This window comes from Delphinapterus leucas, chromosome 6, assembly GCF_059928025.1.
Source record: "Delphinapterus leucas isolate spDelLeu-1000000601 "Yukka" chromosome 6, BTC_Dleu_Yukka2, whole genome shotgun sequence".
Classification (NCBI taxonomy): Eukaryota; Metazoa; Chordata; class Mammalia; order Artiodactyla; family Monodontidae; genus Delphinapterus; species Delphinapterus leucas.
Genome location: NC_143134.1, coordinates 122936786 through 122963212, shown reverse-complemented (window position 1 = coordinate 122963212; position 26427 = coordinate 122936786). Strand labels below are relative to the sequence as shown.

Sequence of the window (26427 nt, the reverse complement as noted above, 5' to 3'; positions counted from 1 at the left end):
ATGGATGGCAGATGGCAGCCTTCACGCTGGGCCTGGTCCCTGCTGGCTGTGGCACTTGTGGCTGGGGGTGCATCGTCCACAGGGGCCGTGGTGAGTGGGGAGCACGATCCTTTGCCCAGGTGGGCTGACGCTGAGGGCTGGGTGGCAGACAAGGGGCAGGGGTTCGGGGGTCCTGGAGTGCCTTCCCAGATCCCCTCCCGCTCCCAGGAACGTGCCTTACAAGCCAGTGAGGCCAGCCCCTGAGTGCGGGGCTCCGGCCACTCCAGAGTCCTCGCTGATTCGGCAGGACAGGGGCTGACTGCTCACCTTCTGAGAGAAGCCCCGGAGTGTGGCGTGTAGACGGGCGGGTTTGGGTCCTGCAGAACCCAGGCTACTCGGGGAAAAGAAAGGATGGTTAGGTTCAGCCTCAGGATCCCGCCAAGCTCCCAGGATGTTCCAGATCCCCAGATGGGGCAGGACCTGAGGCCCACAGCTCCCTGGGGGGTCCCCCAGAGACCGCCCTGGAGATCTGAGCCTAGGCTTCGAGCAACCCACCCAGGGGGCTGTGTCCTCCTGTCCAGGGCACGGGGACGGCAGGCCCGTCCGGCCAGGTGCTCCAGCCTCCTTCTAACTGTCGTGGGGCCTCTCACCCAGGACAACAGCCCAACATCCAACAGCCTGGAGGCGGGCACTGATGCCACCGCCTACTGGTGGGGAGAGTGGACCAAGTGGACGGCATGTTCCCGCAGCTGCGGGGCTGGGGTGACGTCCCAGGAGCGGCACTGCCTGCAGCAGAGGTGCGGGGCTTGAGCACGTGGCCCTGAGGGGCTGGCGTGAAAGTGGGGCCGCCTGCACGGGAAAGGGAGGCCTGGGAGGTGGGGGTGTCTCGGGCTGGGAGAGGGGTCTTCAGTTTGAGGCTGCACAGGCCAGGTGAGCAAGTCAGTCTTTTCATTGGCCTCCGTTGGGGACGTGGCTTCTGTTGGGTCCCAGGCAACAGCGTCCTGGGGTTCATCCTGCTCCATTTCTAGGGCTCTTTCAGTGAGGGGTCAGGCCCACCCTGGGTTTCTCTTCTGAAGACCTGAGTTGAATAAACAGGGGGAAAGCATAAAGTGCAGTGGTTACTGTTGGCCAGACCTGGGTTCAAATCTTGCCTTGGCTACTTCCTAGCTGTGTGACCTTGGGCAAGTCACTTAACCTCTCTGAGCATCAGTTTCCTCATCTGTGGCGTGGAGCTTATGCTCGAGCCCACCTGACATTTCGGAGCATACGAGAGACAGTGTGTGTGTGTGCACCGCAGCGCAGGGCCCAGACATGGTACATGTTGTTATTTCGTTAGTAACTCTGTGTCCTAAGGCCCTCTGCTGTGCGCTGGGGATAGAGAGGTGGATTGGATCTCACCCCCCAGTAAGGGGCTAAGAAGCACCCTCTAACTACCTGAATACCTGTGACGTGAGAGGGCTCTGGTGCAGCAGCGGGGCTTGAGTGGGGAGGAAGGAGGCCTCGGTCAGAGGAATCAGAGCAGGCTCGGGGGCAGCGTGGTGGAGGAGTAGCCCAGAGGCCGCCCAGGAGCAGAAGCAGGGTCAGGGCTGCAGCCCGTGTCCTCCCGCCAGGAGGACGTCTGTCATGGGCACTGGGAACCGGACCTGCACGGGCACGTCCAAGAGATACCAGCTCTGCAGAGTACAGGTGAGGCTCCACCAGCCGGGACCCCCTCCCCCATCCCCCTTCTCTGGCAGGTCTCAGGTCAGCTTCCCGGTGGCCCTGAGCCCTCTGGACACTCTGTCCAGGGCTTGCCACTTACACCCTGTTGAAGAGAAGGGTGGTGAGGGACCCCGGGGTCAGAATCCCCCCTTCCGGCATCAAATCAAATTTGTGGTGCCCACCACGGGCTGCGGGCACCTGAGGGGAAAAGGACCCATTTCTGCTGGCGGAACTCCAGCACGACCTCAAGGTCTGGGGTCTAGGGGCGCACGCGGCCCCTGCGCTCAGCGTGAACCCTGCTCACCGGTCTCCCCGGGGGGCTGGAGTCACTGGCATCCCCGGGGGACTGGAGTCACCGGCATCCCCCCTGTGCACCCACCTCTGCTCTCTGCGCCCTCAGCACCCAAACCTTCTTTGTCAGTCGCGTGCTGCACCGAGGTGGCCGGGTCTGGGCAGGAGGTGCTGACTCTGGCTCACCCTCCGGTCACCTCTCGATGGGGCCAAAGCCAGTCTGAACCGGACCCCCGGGACGGGGGGCGGGGCAGAGAGATGATGCTGTGCGTGTCCCCATGTCCCTGCGTCCACGTGTCTGTGTGTCTGTGTGGGCACGTGGGGGGAGTTAGGGGCTGGAGGGAGGCGAGCGGCCATGACCTCTGTGCTGGCCTCACCAGTCAGCTGCCCTCCTGACGTGAGCTCGGGAGGGAGCCCTGGCCCAGTTCGGCTTCTGGCCGCGGCGTGAGCAGCTGGGCCCCGCACAGGCCCCTCCCCTCTGCCCCACGGGCTCCTCTTCTACAAAGTCAGGCCCACGCAGTCAGTGCCCGTGTCCCAGGCACTGTGGCTATGGCTGCGGACACGTAGATGGGCCCCTGCCCGAGGACGCGGGGCGAGTGGGGACCCCGCGCGAGCACCGCCGAGGCCGGTGTCCCTGCCACTCCATGTGCAGCCTGGGAGAAGGCCGGGGCGGTGGGGCTGAAAGGATCCAGCCCAGAGCACAGGGAGGGCCAGCACACGTGGGTGCTGGAGGCCTGGTCCTCCCTCCCTCCTTCCAGAGAGCCCGAGAGACGGAGAGTAAGGAGAGCCACTTCCTGCTCTGCCTGGACAAAAATGCTTTTGTCGGGCCGAGTCCCTCCCAGAGCCTCCCGCCCTGTCTTCCCGCTTCCCAGGAGTGTCCGCCGGACGGGAGGAGCTTCCGCGAGGAGCAGTGCATCTCCTTCAACTCCCGTGTGTACAACGGGCGGACGCACCAGTGGAAGCCACTCTATCCCGGTACTGTGGCCCTGGGCCACCCAGCAGGGAATTCTCTGGCAGGATCTATACCTGATGGTCACTTCCTGGGGCCTGTGGGAGGGAATGTCCTCGTCCAGTGGGTAGGCAGGTGGGGAAACAGGCCCAGAGGTGGCGGCGGGGGGGTCTTGTCCAAGGTCATAAGTAGTTCAGGCGGCAGTGTAAATGACTTGGCCTCTCCCGCTCACCGGGTAAGTGCAGGGTCCCCAGGACCGGCAGCCCAGGGCCATCAAGTCGGCTCAGACCTCCTGCAGAGGGGACACTGCCCCCCACTCACAGGGCGGCAGAGGCTGGACTTCCAGAGCCTGGGCTGGGCCAGATCACCTGCATCTTGGTCCGTTTCTGCCACTGAGACCCCAGGCAAGTTCTTTCCATTCTCCAGGCCTCCGTTTCCCCATCTGTGCCATGAAAGAAGTGCCGTCTCAGTGCGGGGGAGGGGAGGTCCCTGACTCTGGCCCCGCCAGCCGCACTGAGACCCTGTCTCCGCCATCAGATGACTATGTGCACATCTCCAGCAAGCCGTGCGACCTGCACTGCACCACTGTGGACGGCCAGCGCCAACTCATGGTCCCCGCCCGCGACGGCACGTCCTGCAAGCTTGCCGACCTGCGAGGGGTCTGCGTGTCTGGAAAATGTGAGGTTGTTCAACATTGTAGCAGAAGTACCACCGGTCTCCTTGCGCCGGCCGCCCACCTGTCCACCCAGGCAGTGGCGGCCCCGGGGCCCGGGCCTCAGCGCCCTCCCAGCAGCCTTTCCGCCTCCCTTCCTGCAGCCCATCGGCTGTGACGGGGTGCTCTTCTCCACCCACACGCTGGACAAGTGTGGCGTCTGCCAGGGGGACGGAAGCAGCTGCACCCACGTGACAGGCAACTACCGCAAGGGGAACACCCACCTGGGTAAGAGCCCCTGCCGCTCTGGGTCCAGGGCCCGTGGGATCCTGCCGCCGGCTGCTAAGTGACTGTGCAGGGTCCTTCCCCTCCTGGGCCCCCCGATCCTCCACCCAGGCCCAGCAGGGCTGGCCAGTGGCTCTGTAAGGCCCCCATTGGCTACAGGAAGAGCAGCAGCTCTGTGTTGAGCACCTGCTGGATACCAGGTGCCGCAGTGCTCACAGGGATTGGGGACCACATTTGACCCAAGCGCAGCCTTCAGGGAGATGTTAATACCATCCTTAAAAGGGGGAAACTGAGGCACGCGTTCCGTCCTCACCGCTGGTATGAGATTGAGGTCTGGGCGCACAGATTCTGGGGCCTAAGCTCTCAAACACGAGTTTCAAGGGCTGAAGGGGTCCAGGCTCCCGCCAGCTCCGCGCCGGCCACAGCGCAGAGCCGGCCCTCCTGGGGGTTGGGGGAGGGGCGGGCAGGGGGTCTGTGCCTGTGACAGGATTTTGCACTTTTGGAAGGATATTGCTTATAATACTCAGTCTTGAACTGAATACATTCCTGGGTCTCAGTTAATGCCTGTGGGATTAAACTGGGTTATCACAGCCTCCAGACTGGGAAAGGTAGGGCAGCTTGAAACCCATTTGACAGATGGGGAAATTGAGGCCCAGGGTAGGAATTGCTGGCTCGAGGTCCCTCAGTGAGGCCAGGTGCATCTGGACTAGAGCCAACCCCTTGAGAGCCCCCAAGGACCTGGCTGTCAGGACCCCCACGTGTCCTGGAGGTGGAGGGGACAGACAATTTCGGAGTTAGAGTTATAGGGCTTGGACGAGAGACCCAGGGATGGACATGCCGACTGAGGAGAGGCAGAGTAAGGAAAGGAGGGGTGTCTTTAGCGGAAGCCCAGCCGGGCAGGGGTCTGAATAAGGCAGGGCGAGCACCGTGGGCAGAGGCCGCTTTCTTCAGAGGCCTCGCTGTGGGAGGGGCGCAGGCAAAGACATCGCGCCTTTCCTCCCTTCCTTTCACAAACCTGCTTTTGGGACCTTCCGCCAGATCCTGGGGCGTGGAGCTGGCAGGGGCAGGGTTCAGAGGGTGCGTCTCTTTCTGAGCGCCTCCTGGGTGCCAGGTGCGGCAGTAAGGTTCATGCCCACGTGGAGCTCTCAGCTTGGGGGCCCGGGGCTGACCCTTAACCAAGCCCACCTGTAACTCTACCAAGTGCACTGCACGGTTAACTCGCTCCCAGCGCTTGACTCCGGGTGGGGACTACCACTGTTGTCATTTTATAGATGTGGAAACAGAGAGGTTAAGAAACTGGGTTAAAGTCACATAGCCAGAAGAGGCAGAGGTGGGTGTGAAGGCAGACAGCTTGCTCCCGGGTCTGTGGTCCTAAGCACTGACCCACATGCTCCCCTGGTAGATGTGTGCGAGGTAGCTATGGTGAAGAATCTCGGAGCTGTGTGCTAATTTAAAAACTAACACATATAAACCTTCATTTAAGTAAATGGTATTTAAGCAAAGTCATCATTTCCTAATCGTTTTACCTCTATAACTCTTGTGTCTGTCAGCTGGAAATACTAGGGCAGCAGGTAAACGACTGTGTCCCTTTTCCCGACTCTGCGCCCAGCGACACAAGCTGGCAGCTTGACATCGGCCACAGTGGGTGGAAGCGCTTGTCCTCTGGAAATCGGCCGATACTGCAGGTCACAGCTGCTCCTGTCCTCCTGCCAAGAGAGCCAGTGGTTAGGCGTTTAGGGGCTCCCCGCGGGCTGGAAGGACCAGCTCAGGGTCTTCAGGGGGCTGTAAAGGGGGGCGGCTGGCAGGAGCGGCTCACCTGGCAGGCGGGCCCACGTGCCCCTCGGGTGACTTGGGCATCGGCCCAGCAAACCTGATTCAAGAAGCCCCTCGCCACCTTCTCCCGGACGGCTTTTCATTCTGAGGGCTTTAAAAAAATCTCCCTCCTTCTCCCAGCAAACCCTCTACCACCTGCTGGCAGCACGGTCCCTTCCTCAGACCTCTGCCCCCCAAGACCCTTGGTCCCTTTGTGGGGGGCTCTGTGAGGGTCTCCGTGGCTGCCGCCCCACCTGACTGGGGCCTTCGATGACAGGCCCTGAGCTGGGGCCTCATACTTCCTCATTTACACCTTTGAATGTAGCAAGCCTTTAAAATCAACGTGATGGTATGACAACGTGGGTTTCTAAAATAGCACCGGTGATGACGTCCTCGGGGCCGGGCTCTGTGCTACCCAGACTCTCCTCCGTCATCTAGAGTGGGGGCCGTCATCCCTGTACAGGCGAGAAAACTGAGGCCCAAGTGCTGCAGCAGCCTGCTCAGGGTCACCTTGGTGGTAGTGGCAGAGCAGGACCCAAGTATGTTGACTCCAGCAGACTTACGGTCCCTGTGGCCTGTGGTGTGCCTCGGAAGGAACAGGGCAGGTACCAGGGAGCATCTCCCACAGCCTTGGTAGGAAAGTGTCTCGGAAGCGGGGAATGCTGGGGCCGTGCCGGAGCGGTGGGTCAGCTCTCCCGTGGCAGGGCGTGTTCTGCCAGGTCCTGGACTTGCCTCTTGGGCCCCAGGTGCACAGCTCTGGCAGCGGGGAGGGGCTGCCCTTAGACGCTGCCCCTCACACGCCAGGAGTGCAGGAGGGTGGTGACTGCCGTCCTGCAATCGAGAGGCAGTGGCCACAGCCGGCCTGCCACTCACCGTTGTTCCGTGTCCCCCAGGTTACTCTCTGGTGACCCACATCCCGGCCGGCGCCCGAGACATCCAGATTGTGGAGCGGAAAAAGTCTGCAGACGTCCTAGGTGTGTATGTGGGGCCTGGGTGGCTTCACAGGGGCTTATCGTTTTGCATGGGGTGAAATGTGTGGGTTATGAGTGGACAGGGGACACTTGACCTTGGGTCCCTTCTTGCAGGAGAGGGATGGCCCCAGAAGCCAGAGCTTGACCTGAGTGGGTGCATGTTTGTAGCATGTGGTGGCGGTGGTGGGGGGGTCGTAGGGAAGCTGACCTCACCCCCATGTGTGCAGAGTTCTTGCACTCAGAGTTGCTTAATAATGGAGGGGGTCATGACTCAGGTAGTGAGTTCCCTGTCCCTGGAGGGCAAGGCACAGGCAAAAGCTGGAGGTGCTGGCGGCAGCCTCTCTGCTCCCCCCGCTGCCCCCCCAGGTCCGAGGAGTGAGACTCTGGGGCTGAGAAGGTTGAGGCAGAGCGAGAAGGAGTAGGTGGCCAGTCTGAGGCCAAGGGTGACGAGAAGCAGGGGTGGGATTCAAACTCCCATCTGGGGCCCTCGAGTTGATGTTTTGGCTACTGGACTGTCTCTGGTGGGAAGCTGGATTCAGTAGGGGTCCTTGAGGATTGTGGAGTCATTTGCATGGTGGCTGAGGCGGTGAGGCCCCACGTTGGTGACAATTTCTGGAAGGGCTCCCTGTGTAGTGGGAAGTTGGCGGGGCAATGCACCTTGTCTGCACCCCCGGGGGAGCCCCTTCTGGCCAAGGAGGGAAGATACTAACATCTGTGAGCCGATCTGCACAGGGCAGGTGGGGGACCCGGGCAGGGCTCACCTCCCTCCCTCTCAGGGCAGCTTCTCGGGGGCCAGGGCTGGTGGGGCGCGACCACCCTTCTAAGGGAACGCTGGGGTGGAGGGTGGGTCTTTGCTAAAGGTCCTCAAGGTTGAACTCAGCACGGGCTCTCAGCCCTTCAGGCCCTGGGGCCCCAGTGCCTGGGGCCCTGAGCCCCAGCCCCCAGCCGGCGGGTCTGCACGCTCCAGGCCCCAGCCCCTGCGGCCCGAGCACGGGGGCCAGGCCTCTGCCAGGCCGGTTGCTCTGTGGCCCGCTGGGAGGGTGGTGAGGCCAGGAAACACCGTGTTCCCAGAGCTGGCTGCAAAGCCATCGTTCTTGAAACAGACGCGTGGAAATACCAAGGGCCGCCTCAGAGCACTGGGAAAGCCGCAGGAAGGAAGGTCGTTACTGTCAGGAAACAGGTTTGGACTCGGGCCGGGGATTTAACCCTGTGCACAGACCCAGCCCGTCCGTGTCCTCCTCGCCCAGCTCCCGCTCTTATCCCCGTTAGTTTTCAACGTTGCCACATGGAGGGTGTTTTTCCAGCAGACGCGTCCTGCTTGCTGCGTCTGCCTGATAATAAATGAACCGCCCGTCTCCTCTGCTTGGAGTTGCATCAGAAGCTTTGGAAGCTGAACTCTTCCCCACCTTCGGGCCAGTTCCTGGCACGGGCTCTAAAGAAACCCTCTGGAAGACACACTGTCCCCGAGGTGGAGCCCCGCCCCACGGCCCCGGGGCTCCCAGGGAGGGCCAGCCGTCCCGCCTCTGGACAGATGTCCCAGCCCATTGCGGGGGGCCGCACGTGCATTCCCGCTGTCTGGGCGTCATCGCGCTCCAGTTCTGGGAGTGGATGTCCTTCTGAAGTCCTTGGTTCCAAGTGTCCACCGGCACCCCGCCTCAGAGAGAGGCTGACTGGGAGCCACACCGGGGTGGAATGGGCCGATCCGGCCAACGGTCAGCCGGGTCCCCCGGTCTGGGAGGCAGAATGTCATGCTCCCAGCGAGAGCACGGAACTGGTCAGCTTGGTGTCGGGTAGGGCCTGCTGGGGCCGCTGGGACAGGGCTGCAGTGTTGCTCGGCCTGGGCCCTGGTGGGGCACTACGGTCCCCTCCCCGTGTCAGGGGAGGGGAAGCTGGGGGTGCCAAGTCAGCCCGGCTCACATGGGGAAGTCTGCAGCAGAGCCAGGCAGGGTGGCCCTGCCCCAACCTGGCGGACACCTGCTGTCCAGCGTGTGTCTCGACCTGGTCGCTTGGTCCCTGTGCTCCACATCACCTCTCAGCCCCAGCCCCTTTGGAGGCGGCCGGAACGGCAGGACCAAGTGGGCCCTGGGCCAGCCACCCTCAGTCGTCCAGACAAGCCCTTGTTTATTTTAGGCTGATAGGAAGGAGGACCCACATCTCCCTGGCCAGGGCCACATGCCGTGTGCAAACAGAGCGTCCCACTCCCACGACGTGGTGTTTCCTGTCTTTGGGTGTTTGGGGAGGGTCACAGGGATCCACAGGTTGGCCAGAGGTCCCGAGTGCGAGGTCCTATCCGCCCCCCCCCCCATCCCCACTCCGGCCGCTCCGGCTCAGGTGACCAGGCAGCTGTGCCCTTTCAGCTCTTGCAGATGAAGCCGGCTACTACTTCTTCAATGGCAACTTCAAGGTGGACAGCCCCAAGAACTTCAACATCGCCGGCACCGTGGTCAAGTACCGGCGGCCCATGGACGTGTACGAGACGGGAATCGAGTACATCGTGGCGCAGGGGCCCACCAACCAGGGCCTGAACGTCATGGTGCGTGGGCCGCGGCTCCGGGGCTTCCCCAGAAGCCGGCAGCAGGCGGGGGGCTTCCGGGCCAGCGCCTCCGCGCATCTCGGGGTGGGCCTCATTCCTTCAGTCCCTCGTTCACTCACTGAGTCACTCCCTCAACCCAGCCCTCACTCAGATTTTCATTCCTTCGCTAGTCTCCCATTTACTCATTAATTCATTCGCCTGCTCACTTGTTCACCCAAGCGCCTGCTGACTCACACACTCACTTGTGTGACCCTCCCCTCCCCTCCCTCCTCCCTCCCTCCCCTCCCTCCCTCCCTCACTCCCTCCCTCCCTCCCTCCCTCCCTCCTCTCCCCTTCCTCCCTCCCTCCTCTCCCCTCCCTCCTCTCCCCTCCCTCCCTCCCTCCTCTCCCCTCCCTCCCTCCTTCCTCCCTCCTCTCCCCTCCCCTCCCTCCCTCCCTCCCTCCCTCCCTCCCTCCCTCCTTCCTCCCTCCCTCCCTCCCTCCTCTCCCCTCCCCTCCCTCCCTCCCTCCCTCCCTCCCTCCCTCCCTCCCTCCCTCCTTCCTCCCTCCCTCCCTCCTCTCCCCTCCCTCCCTCCCTCCCTCCCTCCCTCCTTCCTCCCTCCCTCCCTCCTCTCCCCTCCCTCCCTCCCTCCCTCCCTCCCTCCTTCCTTCCTCCCTCCCTCCCTCCTCTCCCCTCCCTCCCTCCCTCCCTCCTCTCCTTCCCTCCCTCCCTCCCTCCTCTCCCCTCCCTCCCTCCCTCCCTCCCTCCTTCCTTCCTCCCTCCCTCCTCTCCCCTCCCTCCCTCCCTCCCTCCCTCCCTCCCTCCTTCCTTCCTTCCTTCCTTCCTTCCCTCCTTCTTTCCTTCCTTCCCTCTGTTAACACCCCTGGAGGGTGTGCACAGCAGGAGGTTCTGTGCAGGGCATCAGGAACTGTGTGGGGAGATGAGGACAGAAGGCTGGATGGGGTACAGGGATGCTGGACCCACTCCCCACTCCACAGGTTGGGGTTCAAGCCCCCCATGGAGTTCCCTACCCTCGGCCCCATGGACACTGTGGCATTCCTGCCAGGTCCTTGATGCTGAGGGACCATGGCAGTGCTTGTCACGGCTGTCCCCCTGATGCTGCACCCAGGATGCTCATGGCTCCTGGGGGGAGTGCATGGGGCGTGAGCAGAGGGCAAGAGAGCTTGGCTTGTTATGGCCAGCTTGCCGGGACTTTTCCCGTGGCTACTGTCTAGAAGTGAATGGCATTGCCGCTTGGTGCCCCAGATCTGAAAATGCAGAGGAATTATCACTGAAATCATGTGATGTCAAGAGGCTCTTGGAGGCCTGCCGGCTTTCGTGGAAGCTGAGGGATACGGTGGGCACAGGGCCCACCCACCTGACCAATGCCAGAGGCTGGCCCATGGCAGGTGGCAAAGACGTTCTATCTCTCACCCGTTTGTTTCGTGCCCCTCCCAGGGTGGGCGCCCTGTAGTGTGCGTTAACAGGTGATCCAGAGGCCTTCACATGTTACATCTCCGCCACTGATCCAACTGCGCGTGTCTTCTGCAGACCTCCTCATGCCCGATCTTAAAGTCTTTTCCATCCAGGCTCCCGACCAACCGGCCAAGCCAAGTACACTGTCCACGAGTCAGTATTTATTCTTACTTAGGGCCACTCTGCCTTCCAAACAAGTTGGGTGGCCACCTTATATGTACGGCCTGAAGCCCTCTGGGAGGATTTTCCTTCACAGCAACTCTTCAGGGCTATCCCATTTTCAGCTCGCACCCCCAGACCAAGCTGACGCAGCTCGGAGCCAAGTTTTGCCATTTCGCTCCTCTCTGTCTTCACCCTAAGGGTACTCCGTGCAGCTGTAGCTGTGAGCTGAGAGAGGGATGCTGGCACCAGAGTCCCGGATGCTGGGAGGTTGGGTCACCCACTTTTCTGTCCTTCTAGTCCTGGATTGCTGCTGGGCCCTCCTGACCCCGTAACTTAACGGAGTTGAGAGGCCTCGTGTTATAATGTTCGGCTCTAGCTGTGTGGGTCACTTGATGTCCTGCGGGCAAAGGGTCATCTCTAGTGGGGTCTGATAGCACACCAGGAGGCTTTTTCAAATAACGTCTATTTATTTTAGGTGATATGGCCTTCCTCTAGAATACTAGGGGTCTACGTTATCATTTTCTTAGCAAAGTTTGCCAGAAACTCCACAGTCCATCTTTCCCCACCACAGGCACCTTTATTACTGCAGGGGCTGCTGGGTATTACAGTCCAGGTGGTGGGCTGCTTGCATCACAGCCTGGGCCTCCTGCAGAGCCCTTTCTCCTCAGGACCCCACTCAAGGCAAATCCAGTATATGGATTGGACCAATATTCCCTGGTGCGGAATATGTTGTGTCCTAAATTCTTCACGATTGGGGGCATGAGATATGATAAGTTTCCCTTTATTTTCAAGGAGATGTCTTGTGCCGCCCTAGAGTACTGGACCCTGAGATTTTCACTGATGTGGGGCCAGTCTTCACAGGGGTTAATCTCCGATCCTCTGGAATACGTATATTTTACCAAGGCCTCCAGTGCCCCTTCCTGCTCATCAGGTCTGATAAACATGATGTCGTCAATGTAGAGGACCAATGTCATGTTCTGTAGGACGGCCCAGACCCGTTTGTACCACGTGTTATGACGGGAAGCGGGAGAGTCAACCATAGCCCTGGGTCAGAACTCTAAATGTGTGAAACAGAGCTCTTCTGCTTCTCCTTCCTGATGGGGGTAGAAAAGAATTTGCCAGATGGTCAACTTGAGGGCAGGTTAATCCGCTCTAGAAAGGATGCCGTATCTGTCCCAAAGCTGCAACTGGGGCTGCTGCTCGGTTGAGCTTGCAGGAATCCACTGTCACCCTCCTGGATCTGTCTTGCTTTTGTAGGGGCCAAACTGTTGAATGAAATGGGGGCTATGATGGGGTCAGCACCCCTGCATCCTTTAGGTCTTTGAGCGGCGCTAATCTCTGTGTTTTCCCCCCAGGATGCAATATGGTTTCTGATTTACTCCCCGCCCAGGTCAAGGAGCCAACAGGAGAGTTCTGCTGACTCCCAGTTATGCATTTGGGGGCTGGGTGAGCCTTGGATCCAGCGGATAGACTGTCAACCAGACCTGGGCCTTGTTTGGGCCATTACTTGTCATCCACGTGCTCTCACCGTAAAGGGGACAGTAATGATGCTTTGGGTCCCTGGTTAACAATGACAACTTGAACCCTGGTCCTACAATGTCTACCCGTTTCTCCACTGAGCAGCTCACCAAGTAAATAGCTGTGGGCTCTTTGGTGGAACTGGGGGGATCATGACCATATCAACCAATTGGGGATCCTTCTTCCCGGGGACCTGGCTGTTCCATCCTCCAGCAGATTCTGGGTCTAGAAAGTGGTCCAGGAAACTGGGCAGGGACTGTGACGTTTATGTGGCAGCTGCCGTCTGCTTTGCGATCATCCACCCGTGATTTCTTCTGCTCATACAGATTGAGAAGAACCTTTGCTGGGCCCATGCATTTGTCCCCTAGGAGTCCTTTGTTCTGTCAGCTGTGTCCAAAGGCTCAAGCTCCCTGGCTACCGTGTCAACCTCATTGCTCGTTACAGTACCTGAGCCCCCTTGTCTGATTACCATGGAGAGTTCAGCTCTGTACTGGCATCTCCTGCCACCGGCCCTGGCCTAGGAGGACACCCAACACCATCCCTCTAGGTGTCCCTCCGACTGACGTGGGTGACTCTTCACCATCACGCTTCCTTTCACTGTGGCGGCCGGAACGTCCTCCAGGTGATCCTGAAGAAAATAGTCACCTGGCGGCTTTTCCAGCCTTTTCCTCCCTCTTCCGTCGTCTGCTGTGGTGGTGCCAGCACGGGTCCTCCCCTTAGTGTGTTGGCCTCACCTTCCCCGGGGTGCTTGCGAGCGTGGTCCCTCCTCCATCCTGAGCCGGGGCTCCCACAGGAGAGACTCCCCCCATCCAGGCTCAGCTTCTGCCGTCTGCCGCGGCTGGTTCTGCAGGGTCGTTGCCGATGGCCCCGTCTCCCCCGAGCAGCCCCAGGGCTCCCCTGAGTAGGTGAAGAGGGCGCTTAACGTGAGCCATCAGCCAGGTGGCCCGGGGAGGAGGTGGGCAAGGCCCTCAGGGAGGCAGAGGTCTCCGTACGATCTTCAGGCGAGGGCCAGGTGCTGGCCTTAACAGCGAGGAATGGCCACTTTTTAGGCTCAAAGATTCAGGGGAATCTGAGATTTCAAAATTTTTAAGCAGATTGACTCAGACCCCCACGCCCCAAGTCTCCTCCCGGTCGGGCTCTTGGCGAGGTGGAGAAGCCAACATGCCCCGGCTCTCTGACGTTCTTCTACCTTTTCTGGCCCTGCTGGAGGACATGCGAGTCTCTGTGTAACACCTAGGAGGTAGCACTCTGGCTTGGCCTTAGGTTGGAGGTTTGGTGGTGATGTCACCCTAGCCTTTCACTGTCTATCTCCAAAGCGCCACATTCTGAAGACCTTTCTCCTTTCTCAAGGTACACCCCAAGCCCAGCCAACTCCCAACACTTGAGACATGGCGCCCAAAGCACATTTTCTTCCTCTGATGTCTCATTCCAGCCTGACACCTGGGGGGATCTCAGGGGTCCATGCACCGCGAGGGAGGGCTCGCGTCACCCCTGCTGGCGGGGGATCCCGCTCCAAACTCCCATTTGAGAGCTGCTTCCTGGGGCTTCTGACACCAGCTGACTTAGGCGGCGTCCCTCGAAAGACCCGCGGGTACTCAGTCGGGGGAGCAGGACAGTCAGGGGGGAAAGCTGGGGGGCGACGCAGTCTCGACAGAAACCTCAGCCCATCCCCCAGTCAGCTCTGATGCTGGGACGGTCCTCAGGGGCCTCGGCCCTGGTACTTGCGCTTGGCTGGCAGTGGGGGGCTCCGGGGGGAAGGTGGTGGGGACGGTGCACTCTTATAACTTGGGATTTCTGGCACGTGGTGATAGTAAAATGCAGGTTGGGTTTTAATTGGTTTTATTACCTTTAAAACATTCTCTGCACCCTGCGCACCCTTCACTTCCTGTGCCTGGGGCGGACGGCTCCCTCTGCCCCTTCCCTGGCCGTGTTCGCCTGTCTTTGGACACGGACTGCCCCTGGGGCCACGCGTAGCCTTGGGTGGGCGTGGCAGCGTTCTTCGGTCAAGGGTGAGTCCCTGGGAAGGACTCGGCTGCAGGCCGCAGCAGGAAAGCCTTCTGCAGCTCAGGGACAAGAGTCTTCTGTCCTCAAGGGGCTTGTGGGCAGTGGGCCTCGGCAGCCACTCCAGGCTGGTGGGGAAGGGGCTGGGGTGAGGGAGGGCTTGGAATCCCACTTCTCCTCCTCCCCCAGGTGTGGAACCAGAACGGCAGAAGCCCCTCCATCACCTTTGAGTACACGTTGCTGCAACCGCCGCACGCGCACCGCATCCCACCCGTCTACTACGGCTTCTCGGAGCCCGCCTCAGACAGCGCGGAGAGCCAGGAGCTGGACGGGGCTGGGCTGGTGGGCTTCCTTCAGCACAACGGCTCCCTCTACGGCCAGGCCTCCTCGGAGCAGCTGGGCCTGGACAACCGACTGTTCGGCCACCGGGGCCCGGGGATCGAGCTGGGTCTGAGCAAAGGCCAGGAGACCAACGAGGTGTGCGCGCAGGCCAGCGGCAGGGCCTGCGAGGGGCCCCCCAGGGGCAAGGGCTTCCGAGGTAACCAGGAGGAGGGGCGGGGTGGGGCGGGGCTTCCCAGGGAGAGGGGCCTCGGGTGAAGGGTCTTCAGAACCCGGCACCTGCAGAAGAGGGTGACAGAGGTGCCGGTTCCGTGCAGGCTGACCGGGCAGGCCCAGGGCCGGCCCTTAGCAGACATCCTCTGCACATACCTTCCTCCAGGTGGGTATGGTTATCCCCATTTGACAGGTGGGGAGACTGAGGCTTAGAGGGAGGGGTCTTGCCTGCGTCACACAGTCCACCACGGAGGGGCTGGGGGCAGATCCAGGATGGTCCGGCCCCATAGCCCGTGCTCTCACTCATTCGGTGGAGACAGACAGACAGACAGACAGCATAGCGCACGAGGTGTGACCAGAGCTCCGGGAGGGAATGACGGGCAGCTGAGGGGCACAGGGAGGACCTCGAGTTCTTGGAGAGGGTGACCCCTGACCTGAGGGCTCCAGAGCAAGTACGGGTTAGCCAGGGGAGGGCATAGGAGAGGGGCGGGGGTGAGGGGCCCAGCAAGGGCCAGCCTGGCGGGACAGGCTCCAGGGGAAGCCGCAGGAGGTGCAGCTGAAGACGCAGCGGTGGGTCACAGTCCCTGACCCCATGCTGACAGCTTGGCTGTGCTCCTGAGGGCCGTGGAGTGACACGTCGGGGCTGGGCTGGACCATCAGCCCTGCTGAGGGGTGGAGGGTAGAGCAGACTTGAGAAGACTCCCCTCACTGACTTGGGGGCAAGTTTCCAAGACCCTGAGAGTCTTCAAGTAGGAAACACTTTAGAGGCGGTATTTGTTCCCTGGGGCTCCTGCAGCAAACTCCCACCAACCGGGCGGCTTAAAACCTCAGAAACGTATTCTCTCCCCGTTCTGGAGGCCAGAAGTCTATGGAATAGAATCAAGGTGTCGGCAGGGCTGTGCTCCCTCTGGAGGCTCCAGGGGAGGGTCCTTCCCGCCGCTTCCAGCTCCCGGTGGCGCAGGCGTCCCTTGGCTTGTGGCCGCATCGCTGCAGGCTCTGCTCTGTCTTCACACTGCTTCTCCTCTGCGTCCGTGTGTCTCTGCGTGTTCTCTTCTTAAAAGGACAGCAGGCGTTGCAGTTATAGGGTCCGTGACGATCTCATCTGGAGATCTGTATGTCTATGAAGGTCTTATTTCCACATAAGCTCACATTCTGAGGTTCGGGGCAGATGTGAATTTCGGGGAAACCCTATCCAACCCATGGCAGAGGTCAAGCAGGCTCCCCAACAAGAGGTTGTCCAGGCCGGCTCGCGAGCCTCCGCCGGGCGATCTGTGTCCGCTCATCGGGCAGAAACCTGCCTCTGGACGCTTCCCGGTTCAGGTCTTTGCTGCAGCACCCCTGCTCCGCCCCTGCCCAGGGCAGCCCTTGCCCCGCCATGAGGGGGCACTGGAGGTTGAGCCACCCATCTCCCCTGTAGACGGCAACGCCACCGGGACGGCTCTCGCGGGACACCAGGATGACCAAGAGGCTGGCGCCCGTTTTACCTCCCAGGAGCTCCTCTCAGCCAACGCCATCTCCGACCAGCTCCTGGACACTGGCTCCGACTCCAAGGAGGTCCCCCTCAATGAGACCAGCAACAGCATCTTTGCACAGGGCGCCCCGAGGGGCTCCCCGGCCGACAGCCTCTACGTCGAGTACGAGGAGAACGAGGGAGCCGGTGCTTACCTGCTCAACGGGTCCTACCTGGAGCTGAGCACTGACAGAGTGGCCAACACCTCCTCCGAGGCCCCATTCCCCAACGCCAGTGCCAGCCTCCCTGCCTTGGCAGGGAACAGGACGCAGAAAGCCAGGTAAGAGGCAACTCCCCAGTCCTGTCTGGGGCCTGCTGGGTGAGGGCCGGGATGGAGGTAGGTGGGAGAGAGCCGCCCCCGCCCAGGGCCCCCCTGCCTCACCCCGCGGATCTGAGCAGGGGGTCAGAGGCCTGGGTTTTAGCATCTTTCCCACAAGTTAGGTCCACGGGCTAAAGCTGGTGCCGAGTGCCCACGTGTGATGTGATTCCGGGAACTGGGGGGCAGAGGGGGAAGAGGTGAACAGTTCTGAGCACTTGGGGCTGAGTGTTCCATGTGCACAGAGACATGTTCTCATCCGAACCAGCCTTAGCTTTAGGGAGGGGTTTTGGGCTCAGAGAGGCAGGTAAGCGACGTCCTTAGGGCTCAGAGACTGGAGGCTTGGGGTCCTTAGCTTTAGGGAGGGGTACTGGGCTCAGAGAGGCAGGTAAGCGACGTCCTTAGGGCTCAGAGACTGGAGGCTTGGGGTCCTTAGCTTTAGGGAGGGGTACTGGGCTCAGAGAGGTAGGTAAGCGACGTCCTTAGGGCTCAGAGACTGGAGGCTTGGGGTCCTTAGGTTCTCGGTCTGGATGCTCATTGCACACATGGTCGCTGTGCATAAGGTGGGACAGCTCTTGCGGGAGACCATAACGTTCCCCGACGGTGGGGTGGCTCAGGACAACCTTCCCTGCTGGCCACGGAGGAGACTGGGGGACGGTTCAATGGAGTCTCCAGCCAGGGTCCAGGCCCCGAGTCAGGCACAAGGAACAAGGCCTCCTGCTGTGGGGCTGAAGCTGCCCTGGGACGGGCCGTGGGAGAGAGTCCAGAGCGAAGGACACGTGGGGGAGGCCTGGACAGTCACACTTGGGGACACCTGAGTCATGGCTGGCCCTGGAAGAGTCTGAGGCCAGGAGCCTCCCTGGGCTGGGGTCAGCTGGGACCAGGGTGGCTCCAGGCCTCCACTATCCCTACTAGAGGACAATTCCCTGGGCCAATGATGACTCCCCTGTTCTCTAGGCTAACAGGGCAGTGAGGCTGGTTTAAACAGACTGAGCCAGGCTCAGCACCCCTGGTGGCGAGCGGGGACTAGAGGCAGGAACAAGCCCACTGTTTTTTGGTTTTTTTAAAATTAATTAATTAATTAATTTTTAAATTTTTGGCTGCGTTGGGTCTTCGTTGCTGCACATGGACTTTCTCTAGCTGCGGCGAGGGGGGGCTACTCTTCCTTGCGGTGTGCGGGCTTCTCACTGCGGTGGCTTTTCTTGTTGCGGAGCACGGGCTCTAGGCGCGCGGGCTTCAGTAGTTGTGGCACGCGGGCTCTAGAGCACAGGCTCGGGTGTTGTGGCACGTGTGCTTAGTTGCCCTGTGGCATGTGGGATCTTCCTGGACCAGGGATCGAACCCGTTTCCCCTGAATTGGCAGGCGGATTCTTAACCACTGTGTCACCAGGGAAGTCCAAGTGCACTGGGTTTTATTTTATCTTGTTTTCTGAGGACCCACCCAAACCCCTTGGCTTAGACACCAAGCCAGTGGAACCCTGGCCAGGGCTGAGGATGCAGAGGCGGGCGTCCTTGGGGAATTGAGTTTGATGGAAGATTTGGGGTTCACTCTTGAGGTGAGGCAAGTGGAGTTGACTCTCTCACCCTTCCCCGGGGACGAGAGCAGGGAAGCTGGGCCCCTGAGCCCACAGGAGGTGCCCCCCTCTTTTCTCAAGCTGTTTTCCGAGGCCCCATGAGATACCCAGGGCACATCCGGGGCCATTCCGAGGCTCTGGGTGGAATTCTTTGCAAATGTGGCCAGAGTGGGAGGCCTGGAGCCTTCTGCGGCTGCCCTTCTTCCCGTAGGGTCCATCTAGGCCATCTGCTTGCCTGGCCCGGGATCAGAATGCAGGGAGTGGGCCTTGGGGGTGTGTGGCATCCAGCGGCCGGAAGGGCGAGACAGGCTCTGAGTCTGAGAGGGGGGTTCAGAATCAGCCGGCACGTGCTGTTGTGATCCGGGGCCAGTTACTCAGGGCTCTTCTCAGCCCCAGGGCTGGCCAGAGGACTGAGTTCCATCCGGTACTGAAGCGCTGAAGGCACCTAGGGAGGACCCAGGAAACGGGAAAGGTCATGAGTGCACTGAGCCTCCGGGGCGGGGGAGGGGCCCTTCTGGGACCACGACCCCGTAGGAGGAAGGCCGCCTATCTCATGGTCAGGATGCCTCTATGAACGGGTTTACCAGGGGGGCACACAGGCTGCTGTTTAATTTGGCTTCAGGCATGGAAAGTGCCAGTGGGTCTCCATCTCAACTCTCTTCTCCCCGCCCCGTTCCCCTGGGACCTGGACCCATCGGTGACCCTCTCTGGTCCTCAGTTCCCCGTCCCTGAGCGAGGGGCTTGTCAGACGATGCTTCAGGGCCCGCCGGTCGGGCACTCAAGGATTCTTAAGCCAGGTCACGGCACAGGCTTTTGGGTCCTTAGGTCACATTATAAAGAACATCTCCTGCCCCATCCCAGTTGACTCCCACCCCACCCCTGGGCCCTAAGGGGAATGATTGGGTTTCCATGGCCATGTGGGATGCAGGAACTAATACAATGATGGTCATTACTCAGAAAGTCCTGACGTGGTGAGGTGGGCGGCTCCCCCACCAGCTGCTTCAAAGCACACTGCGGACCAGAGACCAAAGATGGTCTTTGGAGATAAAGGGCTGAGGGAGGTGGCGGGGGGCGGGGGGCGGGGGAACCGCCAGGACAAAATAGCCCTGTCACAGCTAGTTGTCCAAACACAGGAAGTCGCGTCTGCTCAGAGAGGGCGAAATCAAAGGGGCAGCCCAGAAAGGAAAGGTTATTTTCACCTTCTCAGAACAGCCCCGAACAATCAAGGGACGCCCCGACACCAGACGCTGGCGTTGGGAACAAGCGTCCGAGACACAGAGACACAGGGCCCCTGTCTCAGCCTGGATCGGGGGTGGCGGGGGAGCAAAGCACTTTATGAGCCTTTTATAAACAAGCGTGGCGGTCCTGGGGAAAGTGTCCAGACGCGGGATCTGAGGCATCCCAGGGCTGAGGTGGTCCGAGCCTTTCGGATCAGAGGGCACTATCTTCCTTCCAGATGGAGACGGGTGGAGGGTTGGTGGTTTCGGCGATTTCCTGGGTGTTTTTCTCCCCAGGGCCCCGCTTCCGAGAACGAGTCTTTTAGACGTTGCACTGTCGTGCAAATACCCGTTTTGAGGCGGGACAGGCGCCTATGCGGTGCCCCCACGAGCAGTGCCATGTGGGCAGCCCCCCCAAAAAATACCTTTGGTGCTTAAAACCCGAAGGGTTATTTTGAACCGCTTGCTGTCTCTCCAGAATGAGTCACACTGCCTGCTGGCCCAGGAGGGTGTAATTAGATAAAGATGGCTTCTCCATGGGTGGGGTGGCCGGGCAGGGGCTGGATCTTTTCATCCCCTTTTGTTCTTGGGGAGAATTTAAAGCTGTGGAACGGAGGGTGGGGGACCCAATCAGCACATTTCAGAATCAGGCTCTTCCTCCCCGGGGAGGTTCCACGGGTCCCGTGTTCTGAGATGCTTGGGTCTTGGGTGGGTGGAGCGCCCCATCTTAAAGTTCCCGCTCACTTTTAAGGAGGAAAGAGGGAGGACCTTCCCCTTCCCCCGTATGTGTGGAAAGGCTGGGGCAGGCTCCCGGTGGGGATGCCACCAGGTGAGGGGTCCCAGCCGCCCGCCTGTGGCCGGCTGCCCTCGGCTTTCCCCTCCCTCTCCTCACTCTCCCTCCTTCCTGGGTTAACGTAGCCGCATCTGTAAATTCGTTGCTTAAGGTCCGTGGGTAGACTATTTCCTGGTTCTCAGAGCGTGATGTGTCTTCAGGGCAACATTTATGCAAAAGTAAAGTGTAAGAGCCGTTCTCATCCACTTGTGAAATTCCAGAAGTTGGAAGACAAACAGTAAACTCCCAGTTGAATCCAAACCAATGTCTCTATCACAGAATTGACTGGAAGGCCTTTTAGAATGGATGCCCTGCAACCCTCATCTAAGCCTGACCTCCGGGGTGACAGAAAGCCCCAAGGAAAGGACCTGCGAGTGTGCTCTGTGAGAGGGTCTGAGCTTAGGGTGGTCTTCAGTCAGCCCCTCTGGGCAGGAAGGGAAGTGGAGCTGGGCGGTGGGGTCTCAGGGATGTGCCGTCCCCCGGGCCATGGCACCACGTCCCCTTTGCCGGCTCTGGGGGTGGCAGGGTTCCACGGGCCGCATTCAGACTCAGCCGTCTGCATCTCAGAGCAGATGCCCGGGCTCTGGGAGCTGCCGCCACCTCCCTCTGCCCCTGCCGAGTCCAAAACGAGCCTGCACGTTGGATACGAAGGTTGGGCCCCAGCACACCGACTGGTTCAAAGAAGCAAACAGTCCTAACAATAGTTGGCTGGGCCGTCTGAGTTCCGGCCAAGAATCCGAGCCCGTCGCTGGCGGGGACCCAGCCCGGCGTTCCCTGGCACAGCAGCCGTTGCAGACCTGGGCAGAGGCGTCTGGAGGGGACGCGGCCACTCCCCCGTCTGCAGCTGAGCTTTTCTATTTTGATCATTGGAGGCCCAATGGCTAGTGTGCCCCATTCAGTCAGAATCCCAGCTGAGGGAGGCTGTGGGAGAGAATTCTTGCACCTTCTCAGCACACCAGGTGCTTCTCCGGTCCCTTCCCGGGGACAGGGCAGGAGGAATCTGCACGACCCTGCTAGAAGGTGACAGCGAGAAGGCTGTGTGTGTGGAAGGAGCAACTGCGATGTTGGGGAGCCCCAGATTCTTCACCCCCCAGCCCCCGAAGGTGCTCTGACGGCTGCAGGCCAGTGAGCTCAGACAGTCATTGAGATGGAAAATGCCAACGTCCGTTCCTTCCTACAACCTGCTGCCCCGTGGGCGCTGCTTCCCTTGTCTCTGTTCTAGACGGTGGGCACTGGGACCCCGACAGGTGGCGATTCTGCCTGGACCTCAGGACAGGTACACAACCACGCCCCATGGATGAGAACACATCCTCCCGTGAAACTCACCCCCTTCTCTGCTTCACCTGCTTTCAGGACCAGGCCCAAGACGCGCAAGCATGGCGTGAGTCCCGCGGACATGTACCGGTGGAAGCTCTCGTCCCACGAGCCCTGCAGCTCCACCTGCACCACAGGTACCCGTGACGGGTGCCGAAGGGCGGCACCTGCCGAGCCCACCTCCCCGGTGGGTGCGAGTCCGGGCTTCGGGGCCCATGCACCTGCTTGTAGCCCCAAATTGCCCACACGGAGCTTATCTAGCAGTTTCCTGACCCACGAGGCAGAGCGATGAGGTGGGAGTTTGGATGTCCTTGTGCTTACGATGTGCTGGACCACGGTAAGGCCCAGCCGCTTGGGGGTTATGCAGCCCCCCAAAGGCTCCCTCGTCATTCTTCGTATCACACCTTGTTAGAACAAACATCCTTCTGGTTAAAAAGTAAGAAATCTCAGGTGGTCAGGATTTTACTTTTGCTTACAGCAAATGTAGGAGGGGGAAATAGACTCACGTGGTCTGTGGCAGAGGGAACCGTTGGGATTCTAGGACCTCGTCCAGGGAGGAAGCAGGAGGGGAACGGAGACCCCCGGGGTTGCCTGGGCAGATAGACACATGGGGTTAGTAAGTGTCTGAACCTATGTCTGCTCACGTGGCTGGATGCCACCACAGCAAGCTTCTGGCTTACAGCCCAGGGCCTGGGGCTCCATCTGCCGCCAGCTCTGGTCCCCTCCCCCTGGGGACTGCTGCAAGGTCAGATGCCAGGCCCAGGTCCGGGACCTGTGGCAAATGTAGGGAGACCCCGGGTGCCGCCTTATCTATACCTGCGACTTCGTGTGTGGGTTTGGGCAAGACGAGTTACTGCCACTCAAAATGTATGATGCCCCCGACCCTGCCCTTGTACTCCCACCCCAGCTGACCAGAGCTCTGGATGGCCCCTGCATGCTCTGGCCAGTGTGGAAGAATTAGCAAGCCACCGACAGGAGCCTGGGCAACCGATGGTCTGGGCGTGGTCACACCTCCTGCAGCCCTGGTTGGCATCTCAGGAGGAGGGCCCGAGGGAGGAGCTGGGGAGGTGGCCCCGCAGGGCTCTGAATGGACCACAGGCTCTCCGTCTTGGGCTGGAATCTGGGGCCCCTCCTTTTACATGCCCCTCCTCCCCCAGCAGGGCACGGGATAGGCTGAGTTTGGCCCCCTGACATTCTGGAGGGCGCACGGTGGGCTTTGTGGGGTATGTGGTGAACGCTCGGGATGCGCTATTTGGTCCGCCACACCCCATGCCCTTGGCAAATTGCTTAATCTCTCCACGACTCAACTTTCTACCTGTAAAACGGGATGTCTGCCTTTCCAAACGTGGTTACAGGGCTAGACACGAAACGAGAAGTAAGTTGTCATGGCCAAAGCTGAACAAGCGGGTGCCACGGCCAGCACTGCTGCTGCTGGTCTTGGGAAAGGACAGGGTTGAGCGCTGGGATGGGTGCTGGAGGAGCCTGCTTTGAGAGCCTGCTCCCCAAGGGCAGGGTCCTGTTCTGAATTGGGAGCCCCGATGTCGTCCCCATGTACGCCGGGATTGTCACAGACCACGTGACTGGGAGCGTCTCCTGTTCCTCCCGGACACATCGCTGCCCGGGGGGGGTGACGTCGCTTGAGATCCCTCCAGGACGAAGCAGCCTCTGTGGCGAGGGGCCTGAGCCTGGCCCTGGGTGAAAGATCGTCCCCAGGGAGGTCACAGCACCATCTCTCAAAACCCACAGAGTGGCCAGGCAGGGTATGGGCAGACCTGCCCTGGGTGGCCCAAGGCGCAAAGTAGGACGAAAGAAGAAAGGAAGTGAGAAAGACAGATTTGGGCTCTGCTGAAAGGAAGCGCTCTCCTTGAGACGAGCCTGTCCGGGACTGGCATGAACGGCCCTGACGCGGAGTGGGCCCCCCGTCACCGCAGAGGCACTAAGCTGCGCACAGGTGGCGCTCGGCAGAAGTGGTGGAGTCGGATCCCTGCTGAACGGGACCTCTGTGGCCAGTTCTCCTCCAAATCCCACTGTACCGGGCGCAGAGGCCGGGCTGGCGTTGGGGCCAGGGGTGGTTTACAGACCTTCCGTGGCCCACGGTGTCTGTGCAAACCTCCACAGTGTCGCTGGCACATAGCAGCTCTCCTGTGTCTTTGAACTTCAGCCATGGCAGCAAGCAATCTTTCCTTTCCTTAAAGACGCTCCTGGGAGCGGTAGAAATGTAGGTGAATCGGTTTGGACTCTTAGCTTGAGCCTCAAGTGATGATTTCCAGCTGTTCTTGGCACCTCCTGGGCGCAGGCTGAGGGGAGTGGAGCGGGCGGGCCCCAAGCTCACGCACCTCAGGCAGAGCAAGCCCACCCAGCTGAGTGTCGGGCTTCTCTGCGCCTTTTATTTAGAGGAAGGGCTCGGTTTGAAAGGGCTCAGTAAGAAGGTTTGAAAAGCACCGCGTTCAAGACTGATGTAGGGAGGTGGGTGTCCAGACGACTGGCGCTCTGATTGCCCTGCATCCCTGGGGGGCTCCTCTGAGCAGCACGCTGAGGCCCAGAGAGTCTGACAGCGCTCACCTCACCCCCACCCCACCAGCGAGAGACTGGGCTGGGACCAGCATTCCCGTCTCTCTTGATCAGGACCTGCTGTGTTTCCACTCGATGGCGAGGAGGGAATGAATAATCAGGCACTTGCTGAGGGTCTGCAAGTCCCTAAACTTGGACCTCCCTGGGCCCCAGAGCTGGTGTCTCTGAGGCCTGGAACACTCTGAACAGACCTGGCCAGGAAGCCAGTCTCCCCCTCAGCGACGGCGAAAGACGACACAGCCCAGCGCTGGCGGAGAGGCACCAGTGATTGCAACCTGGCTCGGCCCTTACGGAAAAAAGAAAAAATCCCCATGTGGGCTGCTTCCCAGGCTGTTTCATTCCGTCCAGGGCTGGGGCTTGGAAAGGCAGGAGCCGACGGCTTTCAGACACGCGCCGCTGGGAAGGGAGCGCAAGGTGGCTGGGGCCCTTGGTTTACGGGGAAATCAATTTCCCTCTGGGGGAAGGGTGACCCCAGTGAGGAGGGTTCCGTTCCCTCCATCATTCAGGAAGCCTGGGTCCCTCTCTCTCTCTCTCTCTCTCTCACACACACACACACACACACACACACCAGTAATAACAACCACCACAAACCCTAACCTCACCTGGGCATTTCACCAATGTTAACCCCATGTTAACACTCTCCCTGAGTCATCCTGGCTCTTTGGCAGGGACCCACCCCCTGTGTAGTGACTTTGGCCCACGTGCCAGCTCGGTACCGAGCACGGGTTGCAGGGGAGGAAGACCAGAGAAGCAGAAGGTGGAGCTGGGGCTCAAGGAATTAATAATTTTAGTTGAGGGCTGGCCCTTTACATACTGTCCCCTGATGGGATTTATAGAGTACCAGGTATTTAATCACAATAATGATTAAAGAAAGTTTAAGAGGGAGTTTGAAAGGACTAGGGCATGCCATGGAAGGGCAGGGAGGATCTGAAGATCTAATATAACATCTGAGGAGTCTGCAAAGGGCTGGAATGGTTAGATTATCCATCCATCCATCCATCCACCCACCCACCCATCCATCCATCCATCCATCCATGGATGGGTAGTTGTTGAATGAATGAAAATGAGCGACGCTTGGCTGGCTTTGCCTCTGGGCCTCTGTAAGGGCCAATCTGAGTTTATTTAAAACCCAGGGTTTGTGACACATAAACTGGGTGCCCAGCCTGGGCTGGATGGGGTGAGGGTGCAAAAAGAAGAGGTCAGGCCACGGGACATGGACGGGGAGAGAGTTCAGATCCACAAAGCCGTCCTCGCTGGGATCCACCTGCAGACCTGTCAGCTGGTAACTGTCACTATCCCCGATTTAAACCGGGAAGTGCTGAGTGGTCGGGTGACTCGCCCATGGTCACATGGCCTGTCTGCCGGTCACCAAGGTCCTCACAGTTGGCTCACCTGGCCCCTCCCTTGTCCTGAACCCAGGGGTCATGTCGACGTACGCCATGTGCGTCCGCTATGATGGCATCGAGGTGGACGACAGCTACTGCGACGCCCTGACCCGGCCTGAGCCTGTCCAGGAGTTCTGTGCAGGGAGGGAGTGCCAGCCCAGGTAACTGCCACCCAGGCCCCGAGCAGGGTGTGTGTGGGGGGCGGGAGGCGGGGGCCTGGGGCTCTGCTTTGCCCCTGCCTGCGGGAGGGGCGGGAGTCTGCACCTTGCTTCGTCACCCAGGCGGGCCGCAGGCCTGCGAGGGGGGCTGCACTGGCCTACTGTCGGTCCCTGCGTCATTTCCCACGTTTTGCGGTAAAATCTGTCACTATGCCTTGCACACAGTGGGCGCTCAATCAATGACTCCCACTGCAGGTTGAGAACCATTCTGAACATGACTCTTTGCTCCTGCCGCCCCCAGGTCTACTCGGTGCATCTAGAATTTTGAGAAGCCCAAAGCGATTATTCCCGAAATTCCAGGCTGATGAGTGTCTGGGCTGTGGGGGAGGCCCCATCTTCCTAGCCCCCCAGGCCTCCTGTCCTGCCTCACAGATGGTCCGAGGCTGAGCCCCAAGCATGTCCTCTTTCTGGTCATGATCATGGTGGTCCCAAGATGAGCCCAAGGGTGCCCGGCCTTGGAGGCCAAGTGCATCCCGCTCTCTGACGCAGCTTCACACCCTCTTTTCTTCTGGCCTGCTGCATCCCAGGGCCTCTGCTCCATCCTGGGGCCTCTGCTCCATCCCCGGGCCTCTGCTCCATCCCCGGGCTTCTGCTCCATCCTGGGGCCTCTGCTGCATCCTGGGGCCTCT

At 60.4% G+C, this 26427-nt stretch overlaps 1 protein-coding gene across 1 annotated transcript in view; it reads left to right on the top strand.

Annotated features, from left to right (window-relative positions):
- The window catches only part of ADAMTSL2 (ADAMTS like 2), a 33552-nt gene continuing 7125 nt past the window's right edge, over positions 1-26427 (top strand). Inside the window, exons 1-12 of the mRNA XM_022578188.3 lie at positions 1-90; positions 634-776; positions 1590-1665; positions 2844-2946; positions 3458-3603; positions 3737-3860; positions 6563-6643; positions 8998-9173; positions 14500-14848; positions 16280-16652; positions 21664-21761; positions 25615-25741. Coding sequence (XP_022433896.1) covers positions 1-90; positions 634-776; positions 1590-1665; positions 2844-2946; positions 3458-3603; positions 3737-3860; positions 6563-6643; positions 8998-9173; positions 14500-14848; positions 16280-16652; positions 21664-21761; positions 25615-25741 — 1886 coding nt within the window. The remainder of the gene's footprint in view (positions 91-633; positions 777-1589; positions 1666-2843; positions 2947-3457; positions 3604-3736; positions 3861-6562; positions 6644-8997; positions 9174-14499; positions 14849-16279; positions 16653-21663; positions 21762-25614; positions 25742-26427) is intronic.